Genomic DNA, 20,477 nt, shown 5'->3' on the forward strand with positions numbered 1-20,477 from the left:
TTTAATAAATTATAAAATTAAAGATTCTAATTTGTATATACATTTTTAATATACAAGAAATGGCTATTTATTGCAATTTGTGTTAAGGCATATGTAAGTGAATGGAAGTTGCATACAGATATTCAGATGAACATAGCTAATACTGTGCATTGTAGGTGAGTAAATAAGACATTAAATGCATTACGTAATAAAATAAAACATAAAACCCTTTGAGTACTGGTAAAGCACCATTTCTAGAATTCTTGAAATATCTGAAAGCATTCTATGGAGATGTTGTGAGACTCTAAATATTGAATGGATATATGAATATAAAAAGTGATGCATTCATAATTGATTACAGAAATTTTAAAAGAAATGTTGGTGAAAAAAATGGCAGTAGATTGGAGCCAAAGGAACCAGAATTGGTTTGGGATCTTTTTTTTCATGGGGGGGCTGTCACTTGGATTTTTAAGTTTAGACCAACAGAAAAATGACCATTTAGAAAGCCGTGTACTTGCATAGTTAGATCACAAAATGCATTGCTTAATGGGAGCACATTGCTTTAGCTCTCAGATCTCCGAGAGGGTCTCTGCAGGAACATACTTACGTCTAAATCTGCTTTAGTTTCTGGGGATTAGGTTACATTAAAATACCACTCTCTGCTCATTATGTCTCAAAATTCAGCACCTGGGCAACAGCAAAATGGTTACAGAAGACACACTACGATGATGCTCTTGCCCAATTACAGTATTGTAGAGAAGAGGAAACAGCTGTCAAAGTTCAACCAACCAAAAAATGACCAGAATTTCCACTGTATGACAAGGAATGAAGATCAGCTGAGAGCAAAAGCCCATCTATTGCCTTGGGCTTTTTCTTTATCAATAGAGCTCTGCTCTCTGTTTTCCAGTAGAAGTGAGGTACATGTTCTTAGGAAACCACCATCATGGGGAACTGCTGAAAAAAAAAACCTTCTGAAAAACTCACACCAGCTTGAAAAGAAGGCATTTTGCCTGGCCTGAAGAGACTTTTTTTCCCCCTCATACAGCAAGACTGTAAAGAGAAGGCAGCTGGTGGCTCTGCTCCATAAGGAGATGGACCAGTCTGTATCCATCAGTGTGTCACTGTCTTGAACAATCTAGACTGAAGCTGCTCCTTCAAATATCATTTCAGTGTTCCCCAAATAACAGCTAGAGAAATATTCACTAGAATTAAAATCAGCGAGAAATAAATCAAATTAAATCTCCCAAAAGGTGAGACTGAGAAGGGAGCAAGCCCTTCCTAAATGCAGATGCCACTAGGCATTGCATCAGGTTCCTAACGAACACCAGACCTAGCGTAGCACCACACCAGCCTTCTGGGAGGCTGTTCCTGCTCCAAGATGCAGCAGAAGTTTCTGCCTTATCTGGAAAAATGCTTTTGGTTTGTTTGATTGCAAACTGACTCACTCTGGAGAAAGAACAAAGCGGTCAAGTTTCTGAACTTTGAACCAGCTTTGCAAGTTCAGCCAGGGCGTCCATGCCACACGTGAGTGAGTGAACCCCTGCGAACTGACCTTGTGCAGCCTACAGCAGTCCTGGCCACTGGGAGACGCAGCTGGAAATGCTCCGCACAGAACTGCTGAGACCTTTTAAAACATTGGGCCTCCGCACTGGAACAGGCCTTTCCTCATGCTGCTCGCAGAAAGGTCACTTGAAGTTGCACCAAATCAATTCTTGCCCCACTTGTTATTGGGACACCACTTAGAAGTCCTTTGGACAGAAGAGGCTATTGTAAGGCAGCATTTGAGCTGTGGGCACTTCCTCCTGTGGCATTTCTTCACATTGCCTGGTTGACTAAGTCTATTCCTGATGCTAAGGAAGAACAGAAGCTATTAGATGGGTTATTTCAGGCTTCTGGAGGTCTGAGAAATGGGTCTCCACAAAGTCCCAGAGAGTAAGACTGGTACCATCCAGGCAGCAAACTTCTATCTCCCCACCTGCATAACTTCAAGCCCCAACCCCTCCCTACCCTCGGGTTTGTGAGGGTTTTTCCTAAGTTTATCATATGCTTGGATGTGCTTCTAGGCTATGAAAAAGCTGGGGCTTGTGGTTTATTTTTATTGTCCACAGAGCTAAAAGCAGGATAATAACTTGAAGGGGAAAAGATGAGTTTCACACTAACCACATCTGTGTAAAGGAAATGTGGAAGGCAAGAAATACTCACTATGTCTACAGGCTGGGAGCCCAGCTACATCTTGTGTCTTCCATGGCACAGCAGCTGGAATGATGTTGATTTAGACACGTCTTCCTTGCTTATAAATAGCATGGTGGGTTTTTTTTCCCTTCAGTGCTCATTACTACATTGTTCTGTTTTGCACAGATGTGACCTGACCCTATGCTGTTACTAAAACTTGTCCTGTCTGTAGGAAGCCACAAATCCTTTGGCACAAGGCTCCTGGGGCTAGCACCGGGCTCGCCCGTGCATCGTGGCTCTGTAACGGCCCCCAGGCCAGGGAGCAGGGCTGGGGTGAGCGAAGGCGACCACGCAGGCAACTAAAGATAAGCAACCTTCGACTGCAGGAAAATGCTTAGTGTCTAAAAGTTAAAGTCTGAGGTGAGACTCCTGCCGCTGCCCCAGCCAACCGCTGCTCAATGCTGCCAAACTGTGGAGCTTTAGTTTTGCTTTTCAAAAACAGAACAGATTACTTTGTTGCTTGAGCTGGCTGCTGCTTTCACATCTGGAGCCACATCTGCTTGGCCCAGGAGATGCTCTGGGCTTTTACCAGGCCCGTTATGTGCTTCCCGGTCTTCATGGTCTTCAGTGTAACTCCCACCCCTGTACTATCTGAGCTGGTCCTAAACACTCACCCAAGTGTATCACCCCAGTCCTCTGTAAGAAGGGACGCTTGATGCCATCACACCAGCCGAAAACATTCCTTCTCTGCTTGGGCTAGTATTTCCATAAAGAATTTTTTCTTATACCAGGTCTTGTCCTTCAAAGCCTTCTGGCCACAGTTCAGGCCGGAACAGTTCAACATCTCAGTGCTGCAAAGACTGCTGCTCCTGCAGGCTCTCATCTCCTTTCCAGCAGGACTCGCCTGTTCGGAAGAGGAGACTGGGCAGCTCATTCAGCCGTGGTGGTCGAGGGCAGAAGGCAGGGTTGCAGGAAGCCACACGTGGTTCACCTTGCAATACTTCTGAAACTCTTTGCCAGCAGCCGGGCCACAGAAGAGCTTACACATTGCTGGAAACTCAGCACATTTCCAGTAATTATGTGACTGTATATACAGGCTCATTACTGGCGCTGCTTCAAACTAAGACCAGCTCAGGCTGGAGGATGACATCTTACTCTGAGACTGGAAAATCTGAACTAGGAGCCATCAGACCTGCCTAGTGGTAAAAGGAGGATTTCAGGGAAGCCCTGGTCTCTGCAGGAGGTTTACCAGCAAAGAGGAAACAAACAGAAGAGTCCAAGCCAGGAGACAGAAGAAAAACTGCTCAGATGCCACCCGCAGCAGGACCCAGTGCACGGTCCCCATCTCTGTGGTGTTAGAGCCAAGCTGAGTTCATCTTCTGATCTCCAACCAGGAATTCAAAATGACCTATGAAAACCATGATGACCCTGAGGGGAAAGGAAGTACTCAAAGGGTTGTCAGGTTACAAATCTTAAAGTTTCTAGCAGACCTGGTACTGTGAGTACACGTGTGTGTGTGTGGATGTACGTGTATATGTAAGGGCACAGCAAACAATTGTTCACTTCTGCACCAATAAAGCTGTCCTAAGGAAAGGAAGATAATACAAAATTATTTCCTCCAAAATAACCTCATCCTATGGGAGAAAAAAAAAAATGTTTTCTTAACAAAGCACCAAAGAAAAGGCAACAAGAATCCAGTCATCTCTAAGTTAAACAGTATGTGGGTAGAAAAAAAATCAGACCAATAAAAAAAAGCACCAACCAGCGAAGATGACTGAGGCTGTTGCATTACAGGAACCTATAAAAAATATGGATAATTGTAAACAGAAAGACTAAGATGTTGTCAGTCCAAGTTGGCCGGATCTACCCTACTAAATGTCTTGCATGTATTCAAAAGTTTTGGAGAATCCTTTGAAATTGTTTATGGAAATATGTAGACTACTGTTTGCCAGTTTTTAATTTACACATAAATATACGGTTACAGAATTTTCTATATATTTTCTTACGCAGTCCCAGTTAAGAAAGGTATGTAAGCACATGCCTAGCTGTAACTGCAGGAGCAGCTCTACTGAAGTCAGCTAAGCTTAGTCTGGCATGTCCTTAAGTACCGTCCTGAACCGGGGGCTGAGTTAGTGCCCAGGTTTATGCAATGCACAGAAGCATCACAGGATTGCTGACCACCTGCTTGTCAGTGTTAAAGGGATTTATTATGTCTTGGGACTGTTTTCCTCCATCCTACGTGTAACTCCCATGACTATTCCCAAGCAGTTTTACACAGGCATAGAAGACTTAAACGAGCCCATAAAAAAGAAACCTGCTAACCTGGCCTAGGTATTACGGTTTGTTTGGAGTCAGTGAAATGCTGTAATGATATTGCACGAATACTCTACCGTACCCTGTAAACCTAGCCGTCAAAGTGTTCAGATTAGCACTTATGAAACAATCTGTCATTCCCATTTATAGTAGGCTTTAGAATTTGGCATCTCTGCCATAGCACCACTTTGATTTTTCCTCATTTTTAGTCTCTACGACATGGGCAATACTACAATGTTGGTAAGATCTCTATAAGAGAAAAACGTTGTTTGTGCCCTATTTCCATTTTAGTTTATTTTCCTAAGAGTCTCTTTTTTCCTTTTCTCAGCAATCAGCTCCTGAATTCTTTGATTCCTTGTCCTTTCATAAGGTATCCTCCTCTGTGTAATGATGTTGTGCTGTGATACTTCGTTATCTAACCCATCGATTTTATAGGGAACATCCACCGCATTGATTTCTGGGTGCTCCTCAGTTGCATTGGAAGGAGGTGCACGTGTTTTGGAAACAAGAGGAGGGCTGGTGGTAGACTGCGTGGTGGACTCTCCCGTGCGAGGGCTGAGGGTTGTCAGGAGCTCCTCCTCAATGACATTATTCTTATTTACGTTAGAATCAGTTACATTGTCGTCCTCTGTTATGTTGCTGTACATATTACAGGACTTGCAACACAGCTTATTGTAACCGGGAATCGAGCAGTAACGAGAGAGAACCTCCATGCGACAAAACATTGACTTGTCTCCTTGACAATGATTTTCTGAAAGAGAAAAAGGGAACAGATAAATAAAGAGCATCTTCACATTAATCAGAAAAAGAAACACAGCTGAAGCTTTGGCAGTGGGCAGAGGGTTTGGTATTTAAAGTGGGACGGGCAACTGGCAAATGAGCCTTCTATAAGCAGAAGCAGGCTTAATATTAAACCTAAAACTCAACTCACTTCACAGGATACAAAAGCCGACCTGAACTGTTTGTACCAGCCCCATCCACGCTATAGACCGTAACACTCTAATTTTTGGCTTCACATTCTGGAAGCGCTACCCTGAAGACCATGCAGCCACGATGAATTGTGTTTCTGCCTTGGCTTAGAGTTCGAAACACACCAATAGAGCTGTGTTGTTGCTAAAGCTACATTAAACACCCAGAAAGTCGTCAAGGTTTATATTGAGAAATCTCTTTTCCCCTCCTTCGCTCCTTTTAATGCTTTTCTGCAATCTAACAGTGACTAACCACGATCAGGGGTAATTTATATTTATCGGGACTGTCTCAAGAAAGTCAAGTCTTATTTCAATGTGTACCGTGTAACTCTCAGAATTAATCCACCTCCCACTGCAATGATATTTTTGCCAGGTACCTCTATTCTGAAAACAGCAGCATTGCCCGACTATGTCCCTTGCTCGAGAGAAAAGTGGTGCATTTAGCATAAGGCTTTTCTCCTCCTAGAAGGGAGCTGTTATTTTCAGAACAACAAACTCCAGCACGATGGAGCCAAGCCAGTCCATTAATGACTGGGAGACTCAGTAACAAGTCCCAGTTTTTGTGTCACTGACTGGAAAACTGTAATAAAAGAGAAAGAATGATAATCGATAGGTTTTAAGCTGTCAACAGCTGTTAAGACAATCTATACTATAATAGAGATGTTAGGGCAGATCTTGATCTTGCTGAAATACAGGTGGCAAAATGTAGGCTAAGGCGTTAAGGGTGAACTGGCCAAACTGTCTGAGAAACATAAACAGAAGCCTACTCAGAGATTACTCAAGCCCTTGTGATTTCTGCTCAGAGGAGGTGGAGGACCATATAAATTGGTGGCAGATGGATGGTGAGGGGTTAGCAGGCTCCTTAGAGAGAAAGCTACCTGTCCTCTGTCCTACACACATGCTCTACAGCTCCTCTGCCTCCAGGTTGAAGTGATGGAGCCAGGAACTATCGGGAACTGCAGTGAAGGAAAAATCCCAACACCCAGCCCATGCTGAAAGACAGAGGAGTCAGAGGGCTGGTAGGAGAGGAGAGGGCTGAGGAGAAAGGCAGCCTGACCAACACTTGGCATAATCAGTAACAAAATATTTTCTCTGTGACCAGAGTGCTGAGACAGAGATGAAATCACTTCTGCCTCTCTCGCTGCTCTTACTACATCTCCACCTACTCTTACAGTAAAGGATGAGTAACTCCAATTACTCGCCTTTATTTAGAGCGTACCCGATGGCAGACAGCGTGCTCAAGTCAGCGTGTTACTGGAGCTCGTATTTCACCATCCTGCTACGAACACTGACTTACCCTGTCAGCAACCTTACAGCAAAGTAGAGAACCAGAGCAGATTCAGAGATATCAAGTGAACTCAGAAAGTGTAGGTGTTGCCTCTTCACTCATCCTCCGTCAACAAAATAGGGCATTATAGGTGTTTAATTGGCAAACATACCAGTCTAAATTAAACTAGTAACTGTTGCTGCTGCTTTAAAATGCAAGTGCTGGCTGAGGAAGGTGGAAACACCTTCCTTGCATTGTATTTATGCCCCAATTGTTGCATTTGTTGCAGAAAAGCAAAATTCTGGTTCCTATTTTCAAATGTGTCAGTTCATTTTCATATTTTCCAAGTGCTAAACTGAGATGCTGCTGGAAATAAAGAACAACTCCTTCCTTAGGAACCTAAGAATAGTACCTTGGGTTTGGAGACATTTTCAAACCAGTCTTTGAGAGCTGGAACTGTTCATATCTGCATGCACAACTCTATACGAAGGACCGCATGTGCCTATACAGCTTTATATATATTTTTACATACCACGTAGAGTCCCCTTTGAACATTTTGCCTTGTGTTGCATGACCTTAATGCAAGCTTCTCCAAATGGCTTGCAAAATAAAAGCCAACAGATATAACATTTAAATGTAGTTTCAACAAGGCAGATCTGTTCTTGGCTTTGTAAGAATCACTAAAAACACCTTTAGAAAAATGCCTTTTTTTCCTATCAAAAATACGTAATGTCAAGCTTAAAAATACATGAAAATAAAACTGCATTATGTAATATGTTTAGTGACATCTGATAAGTTATATAAATAACTCTGTAACTTATGAATGTCAGAATGAAATTTTTATCCTCTATCCAAACCAAAATATCCAGATTTGCTGAACTTTTATTTATTTTTACTTGCAGTATGCATGACAGACTGGAAGTATATCTTCAAAACATCAGTAAGAAAAAAATAAATCAGTTTCACAGTCACTTTGGTACACATTAGTCTCATAAAAAAATATTGAAAAGCAAACTGAATTGGCACATCTTTAATATTATGTTAAATACATACAAAACACTAATAAAATATCCCTGATAAACCAAAGTGCATATAGACATAGTGCACAATGCCCAGATACCTTATTGCACCATTCTCTATAGCCACCCATCTCTTGAAACATCACTAAACATTGTCTATTTAAAGGTAACAGTCATTAATATATTTATACAGTTAAACACCAATTATTTTACATAACAGTATTCAGTGCCAGATACGTGTCTTTGCTTTTTCACCTTGTCATGTAAATTGTTAACATGTTTCAGGAAATTATCATATTAACAGCAAAATTTAAATATGTGATCACATGATAATGACAAGTTTGAAGTGCTACACTGTTGACGACCCAAAGATTCAAAAATGCCACTTTTCCAAAGAATATGATCAATGCAATAAGGTAGTAATTTGCTCCAAGACCGCGGTTTTAAAGTTGATACGCTTCTACTATTGGTACTGACTGTCACAAACAGGTTTATGACTTGTGAATTCCAGATCTTCAACACAAACACGGAAGGTGAAGCAGGAATGCCAGTTAAATTTCAGTAAGTCAGGTCACAATCCTGTCTTGATGAAGATATGGATATGCACTGTGCAAATTAACCCCAGATTAAATTTACTGCCTTCTAACAGTTATCATTCAAGTAAAAACACTCCATATGAAGATTAACTCAAGGTACCAGGGTACTGTTTATACTTAAAGCTGGATCTGGTAAATTAATGCCATTTACATTTCAACATTAAGGCATTTTTCTAAAATTCTTCTTCTAAGCAAAAAAAGCAATAAAAATTGAGGTAATTCTGTAGTAGTTCACACTGTTATGTTTGCCAGTTGACACATCTATAGAGCATACACACACACGCACACATACAACCATACCAGTCAAGTCAGACATGCACATGGTGAAAAAAGACCAAAGATGTAATGAGTATAAACAGCTCCGTGCTGAGCAGCTGGAGACATCGTAGTCAATGAAAACATCATATTGCCTCCGCCAGGTTAAGAAAAACACCACTACGCAACCTTCAACATGGACCATGCCTGTTCTGCTTCGGTTTCGTTTCTAAAGTGAAAGTACGCAAAACTGGCAAAAACTGTGCGGCGGGATAAATGAATGCAGCTTTTCTCAAGGAAAAATATTTCCAATCACCACCAGGAGTTTGGTGAGAGCAGACGGCGTCATAGCAGCACGGAAAGTACCGACAGAAACTGAGCTTCTGCTTCCCAGTGAGCCCTCCATGGGTTACAAACATAAATGTGAGGGTCAGGAATAAAAAATGAGCAGCAAGGGAGAGTAAAGCAACGGCACCGCAAAGGAAAATGGAATGAAAAAATTATTTCACTCATCAGACTACCCTGTCAGCTAACTGAAACTAGAGAGTTATGAGATTTAGGGTTTTTAGATAAAGGAGAACTTTAGCACTACAAGGTGTCATTATTGTGATGTGATCACATTCACAATAAGTTCTCAGTTTTGCTATCAAACTGAACATCAGGAACCAGTAAGAGCCTTTTTTCACCATCACCAAGCAACAAGCAAACCGATCCCAGCTCCCTTTCAGAGGACTGCAACATACTGTGGAGATCCAACTTCACACATCCAACACTTCAAGACCTCCACCACCAGTGCTACGCAAGCTCCAGAGAAGAAAGACACCGAGCACCAAGTGCCTGGTGTGAAAAAAAGATTCAGCCCAAGATTTAAACTTGGCAAAGTCAAGGGAACTTTCCGCATAGAGAGAAGAAGAGAGCAAAAGGCAAAGTCCACATTCGATGTGGCATGCATTTAAGGGCAAAGGCAGAGTTATAAATGGGTCTTTTACTTGAAGATATTTTCTGGATGGGGTAGTCTGGATCAGGTCTTGACAGCCACTGTATCATGTAGGTTTTCTTTGAAGGATCAGAAACGTTTCCTTGAATAGAGGAAAAAAAAAGATGTAACACAACATATGTTAGCATTAAGTAGTTGACCTGTCAGAAGTGGATAAGTTAAGAGAGCGAGTGGGCTCCGATGGTGAAGGAGCCTGGGGGGGATTATGACCAGGCTGTGTAGTTTTGGGCAGAGGGTGTTGTTTTGCCAGTTTGCTACAACACGTGCCCAGCACTCGACAGCCAACACTGAAGACAGCCTGAAGGCCAGTTCTCCAGCAGTACTTCTCACAGCAGCGTTAAGTATGTCCTAAGAGATATCCAGTCTAGTTTAGTTATACTGCCTCTTCAAAATCTTTCTGTTGGAGACCATAATTGACAGCTTGTTTCTAATTAATTAGGAATCAAAAGCTACCCTGAGAAATATATCAGGAATAAAAGAAAAATACGAATTACTTAATAATAGGAGTATGTAAAATGATCTCACAAGTATCATTTGCAAACAGCTGAAAAGCTAACAAGGATAAAGGCATTTGTGTCCTGGATTAAGTAGGAACAAATTTATTATAGCTTAAAAAAACTGAGTCAGATAACCCCTGAAGATAACTTGTGCTTGACAGAATGGAAAAGAAGCCTGGGACTGTCGCTGGAGGAGGGTAAAGCAAAAAGGCATCTTTATACATGATGCCCTTGATTAGCCACAAGCCAGCAGCCTCTTGCCAAGCCCAGGACGTCTCAGGGGCGCAGGGCCGGATTCAGGCAGTGCTTCTCACCCAGGGGAGCTGTCGTCTGCTGGCCAGATCCAGCCATCACTGCTGTGCTGGGGTCTGCCCCAGCCTCTCATGCTGTCCTGGGGCAAGCGGTGCTCCTCACCGTGAGAAGAGAACAACCACATGCCCATGAAGCCCATCAGCCACTCAACAGCTCTACATTTGGAAAGTCTGCTCCAAACTGGGGCTATGGAGAACTGCCACCCCAGGCAGACATAGCAGACAAGTATAAATTTGATGAAGGCATTTCAAATAAATACAATCAACATAATTTTTTTCAGCAAGTAATATATCCTAGAGAAGACAAGCACTTACTTGGACATGGAGGTAGTCTGCAAATCCTTACGGTCTCTGGTTTATTTTCTTTACAAAGGCCGATAGCATTGTCCCTGGTCCGGCACAGGACCGGGCGATCCTGCGTGCCATTGCCACAGCTGACAGAGCACTGAAAGGAGATGCACCAGTTAGAGCCCCAGCCACCCTTTGCAAACAATGGATTAGAAATTAAGTTTTTAAATTTTAAACCACTGCCCTTGATTTGAGCCGACATGGCACATTATTTGAACCACCACAGTACCTACAGTAACTAAGCAAGAGGGAGAACCACTGTTTTTTGTGGTATACCAGTAATTGTGAAATACTCCAAGAAAGAGCTTATGGTCTGAGCAATAAAGAAACAACTGTAAATGTGAGGCATCTATTCACAGCGTGCACCAGGGATGGCATTGCTTGTGACACCTATTCAACCCAGTGAGGATAAAAATTGTGCTTATTTGCATGGCACACTTCCAAAATAAAATGTTGTATCTCCAAATGCAGCCACATTTTTTAAATAATTTAATGGAGAAATGCTGAGACAAACTGTAAGGATCCCATGTATCAAAATTATAAGAACAATTTAATGTTGCAATATTCTACTCACATTTCTTGCCTTTTGATGACTGCAAAGGTTTGCAAATATGCATAGGTGGAGCTTCTTACTGCTCTAGTAAATATCTTAGCAAGAAACAGTCTGTGCACAGCGGCATTGCATTTCTTGCTCACACAGTGAGTTAGCCAAAGAGCCAGGGATGGAAAGCATAAAATGCTCAGCTCCTGACACTTGTTATGGGAGTGACTGAATTCTGTTTTGCCCATAGCAATGCCAAACAAAAAAGGTTCATGAATAGGTGCCATGTATTTCCATAGTAAACTAGGCAAAAAACTCTGTCCTTTGAGTTACGGACAGAACCTTATGAGGCTGAGCAGCTAAATCTGCTGAAGGCCTTTACATCGAAGATGCTTGAACTTTGGAATCTCCACGAGTGTTGGTGCCTAACTTCCTTAGGTGCCCTTAATCACAGTGTCCGAAGACTTTAAAGTCTTCTTTACTTGAAAGAAAATAAAACAGTGATAAAAGAATTAATTGCCCTTCTCTCAGCTTAAGTCAACAGGTAAATGATCGTGAGCAGAATAAAGAGCAGGCAGAATTCAGCTTTCCTGATGCTGACATCTTATATGGGTGGCTCATGGGGTCTGTCTGGATCATGCAGCATCACCACAGGGTGGCTTTACTGGCTGTTTCACTACCACCATCTCTTCATCTAACTCACTTTCTCTGGCATCAGTAGCAGTGAATAGTAGTAGTAGAAGCAATACACCCTCTGTATAGGTATTAGTTTATTGTGTCAATGCATTTGAATAGAAAGCACCGAACAAACTCCAAGATTTTCTCCCCTGCATTGTAAGAAATCAGTTGCTTGAGACCTCCAGAGAAAGACTGACCTGTGACCAGGGTCCTATTCTCCACTGCGCTGGGCAAAGCTCCCGGTTGCAAGGCCTCCTGCCTTCTGGACGGTCGTTGTTGCAATACTTGGTATGAACAGACCGATTTGTATTATCGTGTAGGGGTTGGATACATCGAACAGATCGTACTTGATATCCTGTCTTCCCACAACTTTTGCTGCAAGGCTCCCACTCTCCTGTAACCCATCTAGGTTAGTGAAAAGAGAATAAGTTGAGAAAAATTCCCTCTCTCCTAAATTAGGTGAGTTCAATCTGTCTGTTGAACTGTAATTCTTAACACAGGTTTAACAGGATGTTAATACTAGTTCTGATATGGAAAAAGAAGAAGATATGAAAAACCATAAGCGGTTATGGCAGGGGTTATTTGACTGTGTCCCTGAAAAATCAGTAATAAGACCCAGATCTTTAAAATTACTCTTTCTCATTATCTGAGATAAGCATTATTCTTACTTTGCTTCATCGCTTTGATTTTAAGCTGGCCCTTCCAAGACTGCACATAAAAATCTGGTAGTTTTTATGTCAAAAGCAGCCACCCAAGGATGCTGCTGAGCTTCCCAGGTCTTGGCGCATGAGCTGTGCCTTGTCTCATACTGTAGGGAGACCTGAGCATGCACCAGCCATCCCCGCAGCTGGTGCCCACAGGAGTGAATCCAAAACATCTGGGCTAGAAATGAAGCCTGGCCCATATCTGGATACTCCATGGACCACATCCCCAGCCATGCTAGACACCGACTCACTGAAGCACTGGCAAACCCAGCTACACCATCAATGCTGTGCGTGCTGAGCTCAGGGGAACTGGAATCCTCAGCATCATAAATGTTTGGGTTTGGGGAAGGCGACGCTCCACTGAAAATCAAAAGGTCTGAGTTCATAATGTAAATCACTGTGACCACTGAAAAATGTCACCTGTGTTTTGTACTGTGGCATAGTGGAAAACTTTGCTGATGATCCAAAATGGCTCAAGAATTACAGCTACAGACTGTAAGGAACTTAGAGAAGAGCAACAAGGACAGACAGGACCAGAGGAAATTTATGTAGACTACTGAAAGCTTAGTTATAATCAAGTAAGTGAAGATATACAGCAGTCTATAAATATTTACAGAATGCAGAGATCTGCAAGAAAGATTGTTCAATATAAACAGTATTCATGGGATAAACTTAACTAGAAAATATATATAGTCTGAAGAAATATCCTGAGTTTGAAGCAATTGTCCTAAAGTACTCATAAAATCTTGGGTTTAGAAATAGTCAAGAAATAGCACAGGCACAAAGCAATGCACTAAACGCTTGAGTTAAACAAAAAGTAAAGTGGCAATTTCACCCAACTTTCTCTTTGTAGCCTATTGAAATTACACAGCTGTGGGGGAAGGCAAGCGCTGTGGAGCACAAAGCCATGAATCTTAAGGTGATTTCTGAGACAAAGATGATTTTTTCCCAGCAGTGAAGAAGCAGCATATTAGTGTAGTGTGTGTCACAGAGCTTCATGAAATCTCTTAAATAATTGCTTCTTCTATGTACAAGTGCAAAATGCTCCGATGCCATTCTATGGAAACAGAGGTGACTGAAACATTCAGGAATCCAAGTACAATTTAGGATCCTATTGAGTCTTTGTGGTACCTGGGTCCAATTATATTTGCAGCTGAAAGAAGAATACACTCCTTTCCAGAGAGCCTGAGATACGGTTAGGTCATTACTTCAGTTTTCCAATAAATAAATGTTAAACCCTGACCCATGCTGAGTTTATGGGGCACAGTTTCTTGACTATTCCCTCTTTCAATCTTTTTTGAAAGGAAGTTAGGAAATATTGTGTGGTATGTTCTACTTATTTGCTGTGCTTCCTGGAATCTAGACTTGGTCCCCAGAGATAAAAGCTGGGATCAACATACTCCTTTCTTGTTGCAGTAGCAACACGAGGAATATATGAGTCCTACATGTGGCAGGACTAACCTGCTGCCAGTCAAAAAAAGCACGTGTAAAATGTGAATTAAAATGTTTATAACACTCGACTACATATAACAAAGATGAAGGTCCAACAGGCATACCATGCTGTATGAGGGCAGCCACAGAAATCTAATAGGCCAAATATTTTTCCCTGTGTTTAAATGTCCAAAAATAGGCTGTGAACTTTAGGAAGATTTGGATTTGAGAGGCTGTACAACATTGGTTTTCTTATGTAGCACTCTGTAAATTTGTTCTTACATGGTTAATTCACACTATGTAAAAACAACTGGTATAAATTGAATTTATGTCTCTTTTTTATTACCTCAAGATGGCCTGAACACAAATGTCTGGATCAAGACAGCACTTTTCTAATCCAACTTATTTCAGAAGTAATAGGAACCAGCAGTCCCAGAAATAGTATTTCTACAAGCAGAATATAGTGTCACATCCTCACAGCCCCGGGTCTCTGTAAGGATGCACGGAGGTGAAGCTTAAGTCACCTTCTTTCGGCTGACAAGTGCTAGCTGGGTGTAACGCCCATCGCAGCTGCCGCTGAGCAGTGCTGCTGGGCAGCGATGCTTACATGGGCTGGGAGCACTCCTGGAGGTTGCACACCCTGCGAATGGGCTTAGGCTTTTGGATCAACTCGCAGTAACTCCGATGAACCATCTTGTGGTCTGTCTTCCTCCGGCAGCCGTATTTTGTGAATTGGTAGCCTGAAGAAAGACACTCCTCTTATTTTCAGTACTGGTAGATCTTACACAGGACTCAGGTTTCAAACAAACTGCACATACACTGTCAAAGGTTGCAGTTGGAACTACAGGTGAACACGCTACAAAAGGAACTGTAAATTGCACCGAATAAACACTTACTCATGTAGATGTAGCACCCAGAACTGCTCACCACCTTTATTTTTCACTACAGGCTATAATGAGAAAAACACTAACATCTAGCATTTCAAAAATGTTCTGCAAACCTGCACAGCCGCATTCAGGGGCTGCAACCGGCCCATCAGCCTGGTGAACAGCATCAGGGTATACATCTGGCCCCAAAAGCAGGAGTCTTCACACTGCAAGGCCCACACCACAGGATGCAGATTTACTAAGGGCTGCCCCGTGGCACCTTGAGGTTTGGCACCCTCGCAGCTTGGAGACCCTCATCCAAATCTTGCACACTTGTACAATTTTTCAGTTTCATAAACCAGAAATGAGCCAACCCAGATCTGCCCCCCAAACCATTTAAGTCAGATTTTTAACTCCATTCGCTATTTATTTATCTATTTCTTAACTTAAATAAAACCCTCCCATACTCCTGGTCTCCCTAATGTCTTGTAGCAATGAATGCCACACATGGTGTTCATTCTTTCAGTTTTCTCTTAATCAATTTTGAATGCTTTGAGGTTTTGATTTTACCTCCTCCACAGGGTTTTGAACATTGGGACCATTTCTTCAAAGCCCATTCATATGACACTGAGTCCTCTTCCAAAACATTATTGTTATCTACATTCAAGGAATCTTCATGGATCATGTACTTGTAAGTCAAAGATATCTTGGCACCACCATGAGGAATCACCTAGTAAGCAAAACAGATGTAGGGAAAAAAGATTTGAAACTGATATCAGAAGCTATGTGAGATGACGTGAAATAGCAATCATCATGGCTCAGATATAAAAACATCCCTGGAGGGATTTAAACCTTTTAGCTGCACTCAACACATTTTTTTTTCCCTGATGAAAAACTATGTCTATCCTTATGACACAGAGTTTCTAAACTGCATATTAAGAAAGACTGTTGTTGATTTAGGCTGATTTTTCTTGCCAGCATTGGACTGACTTCACGATACCAAATTTTTTCCATATCCCATCATAAAGGAAGGAAATGTTGTACTAAAATGATGATGGATAGTTCCACTAAAAGACAAGGCAAATTCAAAGGCACGGATAACTGAAAGCGGTGAAGAAAATTGCTTATATTTCTGATGAAACACAAATATTCTTAGGATAATCCTGGGAATTCTGTGAAGCTTGTTACTTAATCCTGACAGAAATACGAACTATTTAGAAAGAGGTATTGCTATCACACTGCACTAAGACAAATGCAAGAAAATGGAACTCAATGTGAATAAAGTGCAAAATATTGGTCCTTTGAAAATATAATATTTATTCCTCCTTTGACATTCAGCTGCTGTAGATCAACACATTACAGCTGCTTTCAGTGGGATTCTGAATCAACCTACCCCCACTCATTGTAGTCTATCGTTTGCTGGTTTGCAATGAAAAAAGAATATAGTTGGGTGGGTTTCGGAACTGCAGAACCGGCTATGCCCTGACAAAGTGAGCCTGGAAGCACAAGAATCCCGCATCTGCCTTTGCAGGATACGTTTTCAAAACGTGGATGGGAGGAGAAGCTATTAGATCTATCTGATACAAACCATTTTGACCTTTTTTTAACTAATGCTCACATGTCAGATACGATAAGTAAGCTGGAGAGTCTTTCCACAGTGGCCATTCGCTAGGCCATCCACAGGAAATAATCAGGAGAGTTGGCTGCTCAAGACATAACCCTGAGTTATAACAAGTCCTGTACAGACCAATGAATTAGGAGAAAGGAATTAAAATACATCTTCTATTGTCTTATAATTAAAGCAGGTGTCTTCTTGTAACTCACAAGAGGAATATAAAATATATTATAGCACGTTATGGCTCTGAAACACTGACATTGTGTTCCGTGGAAGATGGTTTTCATTTGACTTACCAGAATAACTATTCCATTACGCAGTGGCCCCATGGTCTGCACAGTTTCTCTATCATCATCATTCCGATATTCCCACTCCACACCCATGTCAATAAATACTTTAGAGTCTGGCACATAGTTGTCTTCACTTAGAATGAATTTCCCCGTTTCACGATTTTTAATTGCTAGGAACAACATAAGAAAAGTGAATACAAGAGGTTCGCTTCTCATCTCAAGTTTTGTTCTGCTCTTGTCCCAGTGGAAAACACAGATAAGGCCAGTCTGCATTTTCTCTCTGTTCCCTCACAGGTTTTGAAAGACTGTTTCAGGTGTTTCACTGAACTTCCAATGCTTTCCTGCTCAGCTCCAGAAACATCAATTGTCCTTTTTTTTCTTTTTCATAGCCTGCCTTGCCAGAGAAATGAGGCCAGCGCGACTGCACCGCGTGTGTCTGTCTGCCAGCTCCCGACTAACAACTTCTGAATTCACTGGCCAAATCTGAGCCAATTTGACAGCTGGTGGGGGTCCCACGGCTACTCAGCTTTTTGACATGTTGTAAGGCAGCTCAGGGGGCTGTTACTGCTCCATGAGAGAAAGGCTACTGAGCTAACCCCCAGCGGGTCCCCACAGCAAGAGAGAGACGCTAGAAACTGTATTAATTCTCCTGCTCAGATCCAGCCCTGACACCGACACAGCCCTGCTTAAGCTCCTGTTGCTTTGCAGGCGCCTGCCATTGCACACAGCACCTGATTCCTCTGGTTCAGCTGTAATCAATGCCCCATCCTTCACCCGGAGTGACTTCAGCCACCTTTGTATAAGGACTCTTGGTTTTCTCCTGAGATGGAAAATTTGCACTCCTCGTTAGAAGAACCGGGAGAGACGGGACTTTGTTATTTACCTTCAGATTTTAACTCCCTTCTCTGTCTAGCAGCGACCTGAGCATCCTGCTCCTTCAGCGCTGGCCTCGACAGAGAGCAAGCTGTTCACGTCCCCTGGCTATCGCTTACCCCACACCGAAAGAAGAACCTTGTCTGAATCAGCGAGCGATGGCTCTCCTGATCCACGGGGCCAGGCTGCACTGAGCAGCAAGGGAAGCATTCACTGGTGAGTTGGGATGACTCACGATACAATTAGCAGGCCATTCGCTGTGAATCTACTTCCAATTAATAACAGCCTACTAGACACTGCTTCGCATTGATTACAGGGCACCGCGAGGAGCAGATTTCAATTAGTTTCTAAGCTGCGTGATTGATCGGGCAGCCTTGCGTCAATACTGTTAGCAATGGGGCAGAATCTGAAACGGATTTGGATGTGGCTGGTAAACGACTGAGGATGGGAAGCACGTTATGAGAGATGCACACGAAGATAAAGCATTGCACCCCATAATGTAATTCAGCTCCTCTTCCAGCAGCTTTCACACATGCACATGCCAATGCAGGGATCTTCTGGCTAGGACACCGGGGAATACAGCACAGGAAAATCAAATTGCCAAATAAGTTTCCTAATTTAACATACTTAACAGAGGTATGTGGTGTGGGAGGATAATGGGTAAACAAATGCATAAATACATTGTGAGGCTTCAGAGACAAAAATAAGCAGCAGAAAAAAATATTCTGACTGAAAATTTTCCTACTTATTACTTACTTACCGAGGTTATGACTGGTGGCGTCTGTTTCCTGTATAAGTAAATGTCTTGCACCAACAGGAATTTCAAACATCTTAATGTGCCCTTTATTGTAGTATTTGAAAAGATAGTAACTGGTTAGTATGCCACAAACAGGAAGAGTCTGTCTTAGATTTTTAAATAAATCTTATTTTCTAAAAGCAGGGTGTATTACAGCAAGCTGAACCTAATCCAGCATCATTCCCATCCCTATTTCTGTGCCAGGTGATGGAACATAACAGGGACAAAGGGCTTTGGGTCAGAAGAAAAATGCCTTAAGTATCGTCAACAGACTTTGCTTCAGACTAAAATGGGCTTCGAGTGCCATATGCACCCACAGAGAGAGACCACGTCAGGCTCCTGCCTGACAGCGAGTGATGATGACATGTTATTGCAGCACTCCAGTGACTGGGACGGAGCAGCTGAGCGACACCAGCAGCACAAATCAGTCCTCAGCTCTGCAACACGGAGCACTGAAGCTCTCCTCTATGCATGCACAGGCCCTGATAGCAGCAGACTTAACTGACAACTGGACAAAAGCCTTATTTTCAAATTCTAGACACATCTCAAAGGGAAGTCCAGAGAGTTTATTGCAATTAGCGATGCTGTAAATGATTTGTGATTGCTCTGGTAATTTCCATGAAACAGAAGAGAGCAAACGAAAATACCCTGAATTCCCCAGGATGAAACACTCTGACTGCACTGACCTTGTTTCTTTGGTATTCTTGAAAATGTTCCCTTCACCACTTTACAGTGGGAATTATCTCCTCCACAAACACCACACTTATCTTCCTGCTTCGTGGAACCTATGACCCTGTCACACCCAACTTTCTGTGCACAAAAGAGAAAAACAGTCATTCGTACTTATCCACGCTTCAATTCAAATGAGCCTTCACTTCAGATATCAAAATCCAGATTTCTGCTTCAGCAAAAAAAGTACAAATTGTAGTATTTTCCTGGCAGATCAACATCTAAACAGATTCTAACACTTCCAGTTCCTACGATAGCTGTCAATCAGGTGAGATTTTTATATTGCACTTCACAGTGGTCCTCTTACTGAAGGAAAACAGCACGGTTAAGGAAAAGCTCTTAAGTCTCAGCTTATCTTAAAGCAGATGCTTAAATTCCAGGAGAATCAAAGCATCTGTGTGAGGATAAGCACCTCCACCAGTGCTTTGCTAACTCAGAGCCTCTAATTCTGTTGAAAGATGACCTGCAGCAGATCCCAACTTAGACGAAGGTCATTGATTTTTTAAAAATAGCATGATCAAATACAGAGAGAATGCACATCAGCCATATCTTAACACCACTTTCCTTGAAAGCTGCTGCATGTTCCTATCTCAGTGTACGTTCCACCCCCACTAAACCTCGGCAGGAAAAGCGTTCGTTGAAAGCTAATTGTAATAGTTCATCTTAGAATACTGCATTAAATGTTACTTGTGTAGGTAGGCGCTGTTGGAATTGAGTCGCATGCAATATGATGGCAACTGTGAATATCACACATAATATTGTGACAATAATCCTAATGAAATCTCCTTATTGCCCACAGCATTATTATACTTACTTAAATAGTCATTCTTGGAGAGAAACACTCAAGCTACCATTTTAATTGTTTTCACAATACTAAGCTCTGAAACAAGCCATCCAAAGCTTACCAAGCAATCTCCCCGCACGCAGATGCTGTAAGCGTCTTTGTAGGAGCAGCGGGTCCCATCGTGTACCATCCTTTTCATATACACCACATCCCCTGTTTCCTTTGATTCGCAATACAGGTGGCACCTTTCCTTAGCTGAAAAATAAAATTACCCAAATTGTGCGTGTTCAGCTCTAACAGTTTAGTTGCTGACTTTGTGAACAGCACTTTCAATAGTGTTGGCTCTCTCTTCTTCCTTGCATACATCACAGAACACAATATGGTACCCCATAAATCATCGACGCTTATCCCCTTTCAAAGGCTATGTGATCATTTGGAAACTGCTGAA

At 42.1% G+C, this 20,477-nt stretch overlaps 1 protein-coding gene across 2 annotated transcripts in view; it reads right to left on the reverse strand.

Annotated features, from left to right (window-relative positions):
• The window catches only part of ADAMTS2 (ADAM metallopeptidase with thrombospondin type 1 motif 2), a 198,225-nt gene continuing 177,748 nt past the window's right edge, over nucleotides 1-20,477 (reverse strand). For both annotated transcript variants that reach the window (XM_072872025.1, XM_072872026.1), the window contains exons 13-22: nucleotides 20,151-20,284; nucleotides 19,203-19,326; nucleotides 18,481-18,561; nucleotides 16,854-17,017; nucleotides 15,513-15,672; nucleotides 14,684-14,816; nucleotides 12,139-12,346; nucleotides 10,690-10,819; nucleotides 9,559-9,648; nucleotides 1-5,215 (exon numbers count right to left, since the gene is read on the reverse strand). In XM_072872025.1, the coding sequence (XP_072728126.1) occupies nucleotides 4,752-5,215; nucleotides 9,559-9,648; nucleotides 10,690-10,819; nucleotides 12,139-12,346; nucleotides 14,684-14,816; nucleotides 15,513-15,672; nucleotides 16,854-17,017; nucleotides 18,481-18,561; nucleotides 19,203-19,326; nucleotides 20,151-20,284 (1,688 nt within the window). In that variant the 3' untranslated portion in view covers nucleotides 1-4,751. The remainder of the gene's footprint in view (nucleotides 5,216-9,558; nucleotides 9,649-10,689; nucleotides 10,820-12,138; nucleotides 12,347-14,683; nucleotides 14,817-15,512; nucleotides 15,673-16,853; nucleotides 17,018-18,480; nucleotides 18,562-19,202; nucleotides 19,327-20,150; nucleotides 20,285-20,477) is intronic.

Source organism: Ciconia boyciana, chromosome 9 (assembly GCF_034638445.1).
Source record: "Ciconia boyciana chromosome 9, ASM3463844v1, whole genome shotgun sequence".
Taxonomy (NCBI): Eukaryota; Metazoa; Chordata; class Aves; order Ciconiiformes; family Ciconiidae; genus Ciconia; species Ciconia boyciana.